General features: G+C 39.1%; 1 protein-coding gene across 5 annotated transcripts; it reads left to right on the top strand.

Moving 5' to 3' along the window:
- Positions 1 to 769: 769 nt before the first annotated feature.
- Positions 770 to 13827, top strand: Gtf2a2 (general transcription factor IIA subunit 2). 5 transcript variants are annotated; one of them, XM_027411249.2, is made up of 5 exons: positions 771 to 918; positions 4705 to 4823; positions 5671 to 5775; positions 10283 to 10409; positions 13524 to 13827. In XM_027411249.2, the coding sequence occupies exons 2-5, from the start codon at positions 4752 to 4754 to the stop codon at positions 13547 to 13549; spliced, it is 330 nt and encodes a 109-aa protein (XP_027267050.1). In that variant the 5' UTR covers positions 771 to 918; positions 4705 to 4751; the 3' UTR covers positions 13550 to 13827. The 5 variants fall into 5 exon arrangements, with proteins under 5 accessions (XP_027267054.1, XP_027267050.1, XP_027267053.1 ...); XM_027411252.2 differs by having other exon boundaries at positions 806 to 918; positions 4679 to 4823; XM_027411251.2 differs by lacking the exon at positions 771 to 918 and adding an exon at positions 1247 to 1385.
- Positions 13828 to 14159: the final 332 nt, after the last annotated feature.

Consider the following 14159-nt stretch of genomic DNA (forward strand, 5'->3'; position numbering starts at 1 on the left):
CATTTGTGCCTTGTTTTTTTTGTCTTTAATTATGTTAACTTTTACACTTGAGTTATCTGGTAAGCCTTTCAAATAGCAGGCCTTTACTACCCTGCAGTGTGGGTGCTACTAAGTCTTTTGACTTGATGACGAGTTCGGCCTGTATAACATCTTAACATTATTTGAACTTTAATCAGACTTATAGTTCATAGTTTAGGATTATTTTATTCTAGGATACAAGGATATGGTTTTTAAAAGCTAAATAAAAGCACTGGGGGTGGGGGCGGGGAGTAAAAAGCACTCGGAAGGCAGCGGCAGGAGGATCTCTATGAGTTCGAGGCCAGCCTGATCTACAAAGTAAGTTCCAGGACAGCCAGGGCTGTTACACAGAGAAACCCTGTCTCGAAAAACCAAACAAAAAGGCTAAAAGGGAAAACACAGCATGGCACAAAGGTGTACCTGTTTCATTATCAGACCTCGGGTTTTTGCACTGACCCCAAAATCACAACTCAAATACTCGCTGGCCATCTGCTGTGCACATAACTGCTGTTTTCAAAGCAGAAAGCCAAACACTGAAAGCTGCTACCAAAAGGAATCTTGAGATTCTGAAATTCAGAACAGCCACCACGTATTTGCTTCAGTATTAGGTCTTCCAAACGAAAAGAATTAACGACTCACAAAACAGCTCGCTGGGCTAAACTCGGGCTAGCATGTGAGACGCCCCGCGGGCTTGGGGTTCCCCCGCCCAAGCAGGAGAGGCCCTCGCCTTCTCGGAAGCAGAGGTGGGGGCCACCGGTGGCTCTCGTGGCGTCACCTCCGGGTCACACAAGCACTTCCGGGTCACTGGCCCAGCGCTGTGGTTTCCGTGGCTGAGGAGGTGGTCGCGGCGGGCACCCTGCCCGGCTCTGCTAGCGCCGCGGCGGAAGCGCCTTCCCTCAGGTAGGGGGCGGCGGGGCCGGGAGCGGGGGAGCCGCGGCGGGGCGGGCGGTAGCGAGCGCTGTGGCCGCCGGAAGCCGCCCCCAGGCAGACGCGGCCGCGCGGGAGCAGCCGCCTTCCCGCTCTCCTCAGGCCGCGCTCGGTGGACGCGCGTCTGGCTCAGACACCGGAACCAAGCGCCCCCGCTCCATCTCCACCGTGAGGAGGGAACGCCGCAGTTCTGCAGCTGTCGCCACCTTAAAAGATTGGAGATGGCCGAGGCATCTAGTTTGAGCAGACGTTGAAGTCGCTCCTCGCTGTTTTCTAAATAATGCTTAGTTGTCAGAAGGGAGCGTGGCACGGCTCTCTGCTGGGCCGTTTTCAAGTTTGTAATCTCCCTGACCTTTTTCGCCTCTTCTCAAAACACCTGTACTGACCGGCGTTTACCTTCAACGGACTAAATGTTTCGTTTGACTCCCGTCGTGGGTCAGGTACTGTTCTCGGCCCGCAGGTTTCCTCAGGGAGTAAAACACAAAGATCCATGCCCTCGTGGACCTTACATTTTATGCAGAGAATAAATATAAGACCGTTATGTAACTTGGCATATGGTGCCAACAAGAAATTTGAGCGAGCTAAAAGGTACGGATTAGTTCACTAGTGGATGTGGGAGTCCGCAGTGTTTAGGCGTTGTTGGGTGGGAGCTATTTGGGCAAAGATGAGTTTTGTGTGTTAGTCAAGTTCCGATCTGCGCAAGAACATTTCAGGCAGAAAGAACAGCCATCAGAAAGGCAGAGACGTGCCTGTCATGCTCGGGAAGTTGGGGTGTGCAAGGGGGAGACAGATAGTAGGTAAGACCAGACATGAAAGGTAGCCACATTGTCAGTGCTGATGAAAGCTGTGGGAGAAAAGGAATTTTTCTAGCCCATGTTTTCAAAAGATAACTCCAATGTAAACTATAAAGAGCTTGGGGAACAAATTTAGCATAAAGGAAATGGGGACACCATTTGCACCATCCAAGTGACTTGTAACAGTGGCTCAGAACAAGGAAGTAATAATAGGCATGTGGAGAAATGATTGGATACTGCATCCATTTTGAAGGTTGTGTTTACAAGATTTGCTAGGAATTGGACATCTTTGTGGTTTACAACTTCAAAGGTCTTCTTGTCTAAGCCCATAGAGGTCACTTCATCTGAGATGCAAAGGACAAGCAGAAATTTTGAATAGGAAGTTAGTTCCAGAATTGAGAATTGCTTAGAGGATATGTGTATTTGGGACTCACCAACTGATGTTTAAAGCCATAAGAATGAAAGTTAAACTTCATAAATGTATGTAGAAAGAAAATAGTAAACAGAGACTGTCTTGTGATTGTAAGGAATAGGGAAGGGCCAGACATGGTGGTGCACACCCTTAATTCCAGCACCCAGGAGGCAGACACAGGCAGATCTCTCTGAGTTTCAGACCAGCCAGGGCTACAAGGAGAAGAGGGTCAGTCGTCGGGATGAACCAGGGAATCTAAGAAGACAACCCCAAAAGTGAAGTACCAAGCAGAGATCCTGTAACTGGAAGAAGTCAGCTGTGTCAGATGCGCTAGTCTGCGCTAGTCTTAGCAGTGCCATTGATGACCTGCAGCATCAGTTTCATTACAGTTAGAGCCAAAAGCTTGGTATGACTAGGGAAAGGGGGAGAATGGGAAACAGGGAGTCAAATAACTCTTAGAATAGAATATAGGTGGCGGGAGGAGTGAATTTGAGTGGTGGTGGTGGTGCTCTACCCACGGTGAGAGAAGTAGCTAGCTGCCAGTTTGGGTGTTTTGTTTGTTGTTTTTGTTTTTGCCAATAGAAATGATGGAAGAAAGGGAAAATTTGGTGATGAAAGAAAAAAAAGAATGACTGGATTGTTAGACAAAATCCTCAGATATGCTAGAGAACGAGGGCCTGATTCAGAGGTGGAAAAATTGCATGTACATAAAAGCACAGTGACTATAATGACAGAAAGGTAGGATCCATGGGTATAGGCAGTGGTAAGTAGGTGAGTACATGAATGTGGTTGGGAGATTCTAGTTTCCATTAATTTCATTTCATTAGTAAAGTAGAAATGTACCCCCATGTAAATGTATTTCTAATTTTTTTATTAACACTTAGACATGCCACCAGGTTTTTTTACTCAACAAATTTTTTTTAATGCATACTACGTACATTATTCTGAATGGTGAATACATAACCGAACTAGATTTCCCTGCCGTCATGTATCTTCTAGTCTGGTAGACGAAGACGGAATACCATGTATGTGTCAGCCTTAGTTATTGGTAGGAGTGAAGCTGTGTGTGTGTGTGTGTGTGAGAGAGAGAGAGAGAGAGAGAGAGAGAGAGAGAGAGAGAGAGAGAGAGAGAGAGAGAGAGAGAGAGAGCGCATGCACGTGGGTGCTCATGGAGGCCAGAATAGGACATGGGGTTCCCTGGAGCTTAAGTTACAACTGGTTGTGATCTACCCAATATGGGTACCTCAGAACTGAACCCAGGTCCTCTGCAATTGCTCTTAACTGCAGGAGAAATGTCTCAGCTATTTGATAATTTTTTTTTCAGTGTAAAATAAAGTTTTACTTGTGGGTACAAAGAGAGAAGAGAGGACAAGAGATAAAAGTTTCTGAGTAATCAACATATAGATGGAGTTTAAAACCATAAGCTTAGATGGAAAAAATAAGGGGAAAGCCAGGGAAGAGAAGACTTAAGAAGCCTTAGGGTCATTCAGGAGATGGAAGTCAGGGAGCTGAGGAAGAATTGCCAAAGAAAACAGGATATACAGTAAGTAGTTCCATGAGCTGGGAGGAAAGAACTAAGAATGGTACCCCCAAAGCTGAAGGCATGTCATCAAGATCACAGAATGATCTATTGAATCAAATGATGGCCAGCTGTAATGTGAAAATGGCCAGTCATTATTTTTGCCAAGTCTTATCTGGTGATTGTTTGAATATGTCTCCTCCTATCATCTCTGGACTCTAAGTAAACATGTTAAATCTGTATTCCTGTATCCATTTTCAGGTCCCATAAGTAGGATTTTCTGCCTTTCTTGCCTTGTTGTTTCAAGGGCTTTTTGTTGCCTCCAGTTCTCTTGTGGAGCAAACTCATCCTGTCCTCTGCTTCTGCTTCACCTACTGCTACTGTGTACTCACACTTAAAGATTTCCACAGACCTTACACTTTCACACTTCTGTGGCTTTTCTTACCCTCCTGCCTGTCATCCTAGAATGGCTTTCTTCCTTTGCTTGAAGAATGGGAAACTTAAAGCCAGCTCGGTCCACAAGCAACCTATATGATACAATGTCTTACTCCTTTACACCAAATTTAACCTTTTTAGGTGTCTATTTTCCTTTATAGAGTCAGAGATTTTTAGGACTGGTTCACCTTCATTCATCTTCCTGTCTCTGTTTCCTGTCATAGTGTCATCCTCTTGGCAGGAACTCTAATGGAATTTTAAGAGAACAGAAAAATAAAGGGCCCAAATGCAAATATGTCACTATGTGACAGCAGGTAGAATGGATGCTATGTGGGAAATTCTAAACTAAAGGAAATCTGTGGGAAAAATAAAGATGAACATTTTGATGAGTATGTCAACATACTGAATTAAAATGATAAATACCATACTTGTGTTAAAATCAGAAAAATCAACTTTGAACAATTCTTTGAAATTATAAAATAATTAATATAGTAATTTGTAATTGAGTTCTAATAGTTCCATGTTAGAATACATGAAATAGTAGACTATTATATATAATTTACATTGTTACAGGTTGGCCTTTTATATTAAATTTGTAGGACATCAATGCAAGCCTGAAGAAAAAGTAATTGCTCCATTTTAAGCCATGGCATATCAGTTATACAGAAATACGACTTTGGGAAACAGTCTTCAAGAAAGCCTTGATGAGCTCATACAGGTGGGGACCAAACATTAAACATGCTCTATAAGTCTTCAAATTTCTTTGTTAAAAGTATTTTAAAATTAACATTTTTTCCCTTATTTTTAGTGATGAACTATAGAAATGATCCCTTAAAGTATAGTCTTCTCATCTCAAATTTAGAAGAAAGGGATATTCGATCATTTTAAAAGTAATTCTGTCCAGTGTTTTTGAGGTTTGAGTTAGAACTTTAAATTTCTATTTAAGTTTTAGAAGAATTAATCTTACTCATCACACAACTAAGAAAGTATTAAATATTTATATTTATGTTCTGTTGGGGTGTGGAGGGAGGTGTGGGAGCGAGGTTGTTTTTTGGTTTTTTTGAGACAGGGTCCAGGCTGTCACTGAATGTGCTCTGTAGTTAGTGTGGTCTATAGCCCCTGGTCTTCCTGCCCACCTGTTGGAATTGCAGTTGTGCAGCGCCATGCCTGGCTCCATCTGCTTTGGCATTATTATATAGACTTTGGTAAGATTTGCGTGTGTGTGTGTGTGTGTGTGTGTGTGTGTGTGTGTGTGTGTGTGTGTGTGTGTGTGCGTATGTCTCATGTCTTTTATTAAGAAAAAGCTTCGTTTCCATTTGTTGAACACTTAGTCCAACCACTGAAGGAATAGCAAGAGTTTTTCCTGGCTTTGCAAACATACTGCAAGTTTTTTTTATTTGTCAAGATAGTGTAGAAGTTATTTTCAGGCCTTGTTTCATTGTCACTTAGAGCACAGAGGAATAGGGACTTCTACTTCAGAAGTTTAGATTACAATTAATATACTTTATCTATTTTGTCTTTAATGTTCTTCCCTTAGTGAATTTATGATCTTCGTTTTTTCTCAGTCCCAACAGATCACCCCCCAGCTTGCCCTTCAAGTTCTACTTCAGTTTGATAAAGCAATAAATTCAGCATTGGCTCAGAGAGTCAGGAACAGAGTCAATTTCAGGGTAAGGATATTTTCCTGTGTATGGAAGTCTGCACCAGTTACTCAGAGAGCCTACATGGACTTACTCAGCATAACAGGAGGGTTTGGTTAGTCTGATTTGGGAACTTGTGTAATAATTGAATGGTAGTTCATCCATTCCATGTGATGAATAGCTTTTAGATTTTTAATTTCATTGCTTCATAAATCATCCTGTATATGTTTGGCTTTTTCATCCCTGGAGAATTACTGAGGTTTTCAAAGGCCTGAAAGTATAAGCTGTAAGACAGAAGGTAAGTGACAGAGTAGTCCTTAAGTTCAGTTATGTTTTTCAAACTCTGACCTTCCAGGAAAGGTTGGTTATCTGTAGAATCTTCATGTTGCCTCCCATCTACTCTTAGATAGCTTGACTTATAAAGTCTGTTCTGGTAGCTAGATGTCTTCTGAATCATCCCTGCTTTGAACAAAATACCGCTCTCAATTTTGTGGTAATTTGAGGTTAAGAGCTCATTGCAAAATGTGGCAAAACAGTTTACCATGTGGAGACATGTTGTGGATAATGGTGTTTGCTGTTGCCCTGTTATATTTCTCTAATATCTTCATCTGTACACTATAGAAATAAATTTAAAACATATGAAGGCTAATATAGGGAAAGAATTTATGAGTTGCATTTTTTTAAACCTCGGTGTTGAGGCAACATGAGTGTTTTGTTGATAAAATAACAAAAGATTGTAGTATTTATTTTAAGCATTTAAGTGCCTATTAGGTAATAGACATTGTTCTAGGTATCAGAAATATAAGGGTGAACAAAATAGATGAGGTCCCCATTTGACTTACATTTTGCTGAAGAGATAAAATATGTGTTTATGTTACATATAAATGTCTACCCATTTTACATGCTTAAAAATTACAGATATAGGGGACTGGGGAGATGGCTCAGAGGTTAAGAGCACTGACTATTCTTCCAGAGGTCCTGAGTTCAAATCCCAGCAACCACATGGTGGCTCACAACCATCCGTTATGAAATCTGGTGCCCTCTTCTGGTGTGCAGATATACATGGAAGCAGAATGTTGTATACATAATAAATAAATAAAATCTTTTAAAAACATTACAGATATAAATAGTCAAATAGTCAGGCATGATGGCACATATCTTTAATCCTAGCACTGAGGAAAGGCAGAGATCTGCCTGCCTCTGCCTCTGCAGCCAGCCTGATCTATCTACAAACCAACTTCCCGGACAATCAGGGCTTCACAGAGAAACCATATTTAAATAAATAAATAAATAAATAAATAGAATTCTCTAAGAGTATTAAATCTGGCAAGTAGGGGTTCTGACAAAGTTGTTCTTTGTAGGAATCTGCTTGAAATTTTAACTTTTGTTTTAAATTGATCTATGTTAAACTGTGTAAATTTTGGCCATTTAGAAAATTGAACTACTTATCAGAGGCAGTAAGGTTCACAAGACCTTGGTAGTCTTCTAATTGCTCTGTTAGAAGTGTCTAGTGTGGGTTTCTTTTGCAAAAATTAATTGGATATTTGTATTTCTTATATATAATGTTTTGTAAGTCTGTCAGTTTTCTAAGAGTTGGCCCTGACGAGGTCTTAATTTTCCAGTTTACTTTTTCTTTTCCCATTGCTACTGCCGCAGCCCAGGATTCCATACCCTGCCCTGAATTACAGCAAACCATACATGCAAAGAGCATTCTGTTTAGCTTGGTGTACCATATAGTCAAGAGACAACATATTGCTACTACTTAATTTTCTAAGTCAAATTGCTTGATCGAATATCAATATTCATTTTTATGTACAGTAATTTTTGCTGATCTACCAATAAGATTAGGTCTATCCATTTAAGGAATTTAAGGACTTTACGTAATATATGAGTTAATTTTTAGTTTCAAATCCTTAATGTGAATTCTGTGTGATACTACTCAGTAAGATATTATAAGAAAAACATCCTTGAGTATGAAAACTAAAGCTTTAATTGTTTATTTGTTGAAATTTATTAGTAAAAAGTAAAAAATGGGGCAAGTAACTTAGGGAGGACTTTTAGAAAGTAAATTCACATGGATTTAATACATATAACTAGGCTTTTAAAGCGCCACTGTGTGCACTTAAGAGGATAGAAGAAGAAAAAAAGATGGAAGAAATGGCTACCTAAACATGATAGTACTCAGCTTCAAATGGTAATAAGTAAGCGTTAAAATATTTAAGTGGTCAAAAAGTATTCCTTCTTGTGACAGATTCTTCTCTTTTTTTCCCCATGGTTTTGTTGTTTGTTTGTTGTCTACAAATGAGTACTGTGTAACCTTTAAGTTGCTATTTTAAAGAAACACAGATATCACCTATTGTTGATATGTATTAAAAGACTCTATTTTTTTAAAGAGAGAATTGATAAAAATCAATATTGAGCCAAATGAACTCTTTGAAAGAAAAATGAATCTAAAATTGTTTAAAGTGCCATTATTCTTCCAGCTCTTATAGATAAGGTACTAGATTCTTATCTAGTAGAAATACACAAAAAAGCAAGATACCTAAGTAACTAAAAATTATATACACAAAGGTTCACTGTCCTTTGCAGTGAATTCTTTTAATAAAAACATTTTTTGGTTTGGGTTTTTATCTAGGAGCAGGAACATATCCTTGTACATAAAAGGAAGCATAAGTGTGAAAAAAAGTATTAAACAATGTGAAATTCAGCACAAGATATTTAAACAGCAAATCTTAAAATGATTCCTACAGTATCATCCATGTTGGTGAAAAATTTTTGAATCTGAATATAAGCAGAATTTTAAAAACTGATGACTGTGAATGGATTTAATGCATATAGTAGACATGAATAATTACTGTGGTCTAGATTCTGCTGGACTCTGAAAATACAACAGAAAGCACTGGTCTCTGCTACCAGCATAGTTTACCAAGCAGACCATTAAAATAAATATGTTAACAGTGTTAGGATATGTTACTTGGTTCAGTGGAGTACAGCAGGTATGGAGGACAAAGGGCTACACTCACAATTTAACGCTTGAGTCCTGAAGAATGATTCATAGTCAGCTAAAGGAGTGGTGGTACTGTAGAAAGATAACATTTGGAATATGGTAGGAAATTCCAGAAGACAATTCTTCAGGAGATACTGATGTGAAGGAAACCTCAAAGAAACAATGGGACCCCCAGCAAGTCCACACCTGTAGTAATATACTAACCCTAATAAGGAAGTCAGTGAAGGACTGTTCATCACAGGAGCCACACAATTTTATTTGCTTTGCTGGTGTTCACATGAAGAATGGATTACAGTGGAATAAGACTAGAGGCAGAAGACCATGCCTCTTAGCCAGCTGAATCAGAAGGGTCAAAGTAGACAGTTCTAACAAGGGATGGCAAGAAACGGAGGGCTTTTAAAGGGCACATCTGACAGGACTTGACAGCTGTGGATATGGTGGAATTGAGAGACAAACTGGTAATTTTCAAGTTTCTGGATTAAGTGACAGCAGAGTCATAGGAAAAGCTGATTTGGAAGTAGTCTTAATAGATATCAGTGATGTGTCTGAACCAGTTATGGGATTTAAATTGTCTTAATGTTTCTAAGGAATTTGCTTTTGTACAAATTTAGGAAATGAACAACCAGTGGAATATAGAGCTTTAAATATGTAAAACATTCAAATGGAGCCAGTGCATGTATTTAATCCCAGCATTCAGGAAGCAGATCTCATTGAGTTGGAAGCCAATCTCAACTAAATATTGAGTTCCAGGACGTCAGGACTACATAGTAAAACCCTGTCTCAAAAAAAAAAAGGAAAAAAGAAAAGTCAAATGTGAGGGCTGGGGAGGGTTTAGTGACTAAAACACTACTGCTCTTGGAGAAAACGTGAGTTTGGTTCTCAGCACCCATATCAGGTGGCTCACAACTACCTATGCCTCCAATTCAGGGGATCAGACTCCTGGCCTTCACAGTCATCTACATGCATATAGTATGCATAAGCTCAGGCAAGCATGTACCAGATATATACATGCATGCATATATAAAAATAAATATTTTTAATATAATGGACAGGATGTAGTGGTACACACCTTTAATCCCAGCACTTCGGAGGCAGAGACAGACAGTTCCAGGACAGCCTGGGCTACCTAGTGAGTTCCAAGACAGCCAGTGCTATGTAGAGATCCCTTTCTCAAAAGACAGAGGTCAGATGGACTTTCATAATTTATCCACAAGAGTGCAGTAGACATACAAATTTAAGTTTTCATACAGCTTTTCATTTCAGGTAAGTAATTTGCAGATTGTTTTAGAGTGCTAAAAATAGTCGGTTAGCAAAAAATGTTTTTTTAACTCTTACCTGAGCTGACTTGCTCAGGTTTTCTCTTATTTCTAAGTAGATAAAATTAAGAAGTTAAGTAAACTAAGCTAAGCATTAAGCATACTGTTTTAATAGCTATATACTTGGTAGCTAAGTTCTCTTGGGTTTCTTTGGAATAAAGCATGAGGGGAAACAATGGCTTCTCATGGCATTTCTCAATGTTTTGTTTTAAAGGGCTCTCTAAATACATACAGATTCTGCGATAATGTTTGGACTTTTGTATTGAATGATGTTGAATTCAGAGAGGTGACAGAACTTATTAAAGTGGATAAAGTGAAAATTGTAGCCTGTGATGGTAAAAGTAAGTGCTCGCCTAATTACTGTGAAAGCAAACTTGTTGAAATATTTTTTTTCTCCTCTTTAGTTATCTTGATCTATCTGAAAGCCTCAGGGGAAATTGGCCAGGTGATCAGATAAAAATCTAGCTTCTGTATTCTACATGTGTCTTCTTACTGACCTTACATCTGTATGCTTAGATGACACATAGACGCTTAACACAGATTCAATTCATGTGTAAAGAAAGTAAGCTAATTGCTAAATTTCCTTCCATTGAGTTGCTTATTAGAAGCAGTCATCAGACTTGTCACTGCTTCTTTAAGAAAGTAAAGTGTAAGCCGGGTGTTGGTGGCGCATGCCTTTAATCCCAGCACTTGGGAGGCAGAGGCAGGTGGATCTCTGTGAGTTCAAGGCCACCCTGGTCTCCAGAGCGAGTGCCAGGATAGGCTCCAAAGCTACACAGAGAAACCTTGTCTCAAAAAACAAAAAAAAAAGAAAGTAATGTGTAACCGAGCATTTATCTTAAAACTTCTTTGTTGCTGGATACCCTGCACTTTATGTATAAGAAGCTATTTAAACTAATCGTGAACCTTGCAGTTATAATGGGAGATACCCAGTCCTCTGATTTGTTACATTTGTGCAAGGGAATATTCCACAGCCAACCTAGAGGTTCTTTAGGTCGTTAAACATGTTTAAAGTGGCACATCTCTGCTCCATGACTGGTTATTTCCTTTTGTTTAGTTTTAAACATAACCCAAAGCCTTGTACTTGCTGGATTTGCACTAATACTCAGTCATGCCCTAGCCCTATGTTTTATTGTATATTTACTTTAATTGGTAATCTGAACAGCTTGTGTTTAAAGTACCAGTCCCTGGAGTATAAAGATCACCACTCCAAGAAGGGGGGAGGGGACTCTAAGAAGCAAGAAAGAGAGAAATATAGGAAGTAATACCTCCATTTCTTATGTTACATATCAAGTTTGTTTTGTTTCTGGTTTGTTTTTTGTTGTTTTTTTGTTTTGTTTTGTTTTTTGAGACGGTCTCTGTAGCATTGACCAGCCTTGAACTCATTATGTAAACCAGACTGTCCTCAGACTCAGATTTCACCTACCTTTGCTTCCTAAATGCTGGGATTAAAGGCATGTGTACCATGCTGGCTACAGTTTGGATCTTTTAAAGAATATCTAATCACTGAAGAAATGTAGAAAATACAGAAAAGCTCCATATATAAACCACCTGTACAGATAACTGCTCATCTTTGGAAAGTAAAGACTTCTACATATTAGGGATGTATTTTTTATAGTAACACATCTGTGCACAGAGACATGTTTACACATATATAATTTTTCATATAGATTAGTCTTTTTAATCTGATTTCTGATGGCTACAGCCCTTTATATTTATTTATTTTGATTTTTCAAGACAGGTTTTCTCTGTGTAGCCATGTCTGTTTTGGAACTCATCATGTAGACCAACCGGGCCAAACTCAGAGATCCACCTATCTCTGCCTCCAGAGTGGTAGGATTAAAGGCTAAAAAGTCTTCCAGATGTCAAAAAATCTAGGAAATTAGCACCATTACATTGACTTACTCATCAGAGCTAACTAGGAATCCTCAGCAGTAGTCCTAGAGACTTCTTAGTGTGACCAGCAGATACTTAAGATCTTTTTTCTTTTTTTTTTCCTTTTTTCTTGAGTTACTTTTTGTTTTCCATTTCTACAAAGGTAGTACTTTATGCTGTACCACAAGATAAATTTCTGTACTTTTCATGGGTTTTTCCCTCTTGTAATTTAAGCTAATAACATCCTTATAGCTCCTAGGTTTTTAAGTGTTTATTGGATCATAGAGTTTGTGCATTATTTTATAGTTACTAAATATTTACAAATTAATTGATATAAATGGGCCAGGTAGTACAGACCTGTAATCTTCCTTACTTGGGAAGCTGAAACAGATAACAACTTCAAGGCCTGCCTAAGCAACTTAAACCCTGTCTGGTAGAGTAAAAAGGGGGCTAGAAATACAGCACATTGATAGAGGGCTCCATTTGTATGAGACCTTAGGGTTAGTCCTTTGCCCTGAGGCAGGGAGCAGGTGAAGAACACCAGTTAGTTCTGTTAAGAATTTGTGTAATGATGAAAATGTTCTAGCTACCATCCGTAGTAGTTGTGCGTGGCCCTTGAGCACTTAAAATGTGACGAGAGCAACTAAAAACCAATGCAGTATAGATATGACCAGAAGAGGGTTGATTTCAGTCATTTGAACCAAAAAAGCAAAGCCTCTGAGCAACCCTAATACAGAGAGCTGTGGGGTGGGTGTGTTACTTACAGGAGCTTCTGCCAGGTGGTCCTTGGTGCTGTTCTTTTTGAGAGATACGAGATTGTTTTTCCAACCTCAGATAATAAAAAGAAGCCAGTTATCCATGTCTTTAGTTAGGTGGTCACTGAAGAGCTGCCCTCATTTAAAGCAAACTGTAGTAATGGATCTTTAGCAAAGATTTGAATATGTAAGAAATGGGAGGCAGAGGCAGGTGGATCTCCAAATTCAAGGCCAGCCTGGTCTACAAAGCAAGTTCCAGGACAGCCAGGGTATTATACAGAGAAACCCTGTCTTGAAAAAAAAAAAAAATGGTTGTGGTAGATTCCTTTTTTTTTTTTTTCTTTTTGTAGCCACAGGAAAAGATGAAATCTTAGACATGGTTAAAATATAGTTTGGCATTTAAAAATTAAATTCACTTAATTAGGAAAATTCCATTCTTCAGTGATTTTGCATAAATCAGGTGCTGCTGTAAAATTTCATTCTTCTAAAATTAGCATCCTAAAATTAAGCTGTGTTCTCAATAGAGTAGCAGAGGAAAGGGCAGCGATAGCCAGAGACAGAAGATTGCTGTATTTCCCAGCAGGATGTGGCTTGGAAGAGCTGTTTACACTAGTCCGCAACAGTCACCTGCAGTTTACATTAACTATATCTTACCTCTGCCTTGGGAAGGAAGCTGTTGACCTTGGCAGTGTCTCTCCAGAGTACCCCTCTCTACCTGCTTCCTCCTCCTCCTGCTACACACCACTTCAGTCCTTTTCCTAGATGTTCCTAAAATACTGATATTTTAGAACTTGCTCCTTGAATTGCTCTCTTTCCTGTTTCTAGATACTGGCTCCAATACTACGGAATGAGTAGAGAAATTCGGCTTTTTTATGCCACCTTCTGTTATTTTCATCGCTTTTTGAAGAAAAACATAGAAGAGACTTTTTTTAATTTATTCTCACGGTGCAGAAATGACAACACTGTGCTATACTGTAACCCAAGGGTTTCACAGAGAGAAGCATGTGACTCTGTTCTCTTACATGACCTTTAGTACACAGCATAAAGAAATGTAACTTTTTTTTTTAATGACAAATCAAAAGTGGTTGCCTTCATACGAATATTCTTCAATAAACTTGTTTTAAAACTTGTTGTGAGTAATAATTGATGTAGCTGGTTAGCAAGAAGTTGTCAAAATACCCAGGTAAACTTAGAAGGGTGTCCTTTGATAAAATCATGTTCACCTTGTCAGTTGTAATTTTATCTGTTGAAAATACCAGGGGAGACCCAAATGTGGATGGAATGTTACTAAGAAAATCTGACACACTCGCCTCCCCCCCTTTTTTCCCAAAGGACAAATTCAAAGATAATTATCAATGTGAGTGACCTGAGCTAAGGGGAGTGAGGTGAACTTCAGACAGTTGGTGTAGCAGAACTAAGGCCCTACTCCAAACAGCATTCCTGTGTGATGTGTCAGTTATT

This window comes from Cricetulus griseus, chromosome 4, assembly GCF_003668045.3.
Source record: "Cricetulus griseus strain 17A/GY chromosome 4, alternate assembly CriGri-PICRH-1.0, whole genome shotgun sequence".
Classification (NCBI taxonomy): domain Eukaryota; kingdom Metazoa; phylum Chordata; class Mammalia; order Rodentia; family Cricetidae; genus Cricetulus; species Cricetulus griseus.

What these genes read in the sequence shown, in the direction of transcription:
- Gtf2a2 (XM_027411249.2), top strand. Translation starts at nt 4,752, where the DNA reads ATGGCATATCAGTTATACAGAAATACGACTTTGGGAAACAGTCTTCAA. An exon ending in GGAACAGAGTCAATTTCAGG is followed by an intron (nt 5,776 to 10,282) that starts GTAAGGATATTT and finishes TTTGTTTTAAAG; the next exon opens with GGCTCTCTAAATACATACAG. An exon ending in TGTAGCCTGTGATGGTAAAA is followed by an intron (nt 10,410 to 13,523) that starts GTAAGTGCTCGC and finishes TCCTGTTTCTAG; the next exon opens with ATACTGGCTCCAATACTACG.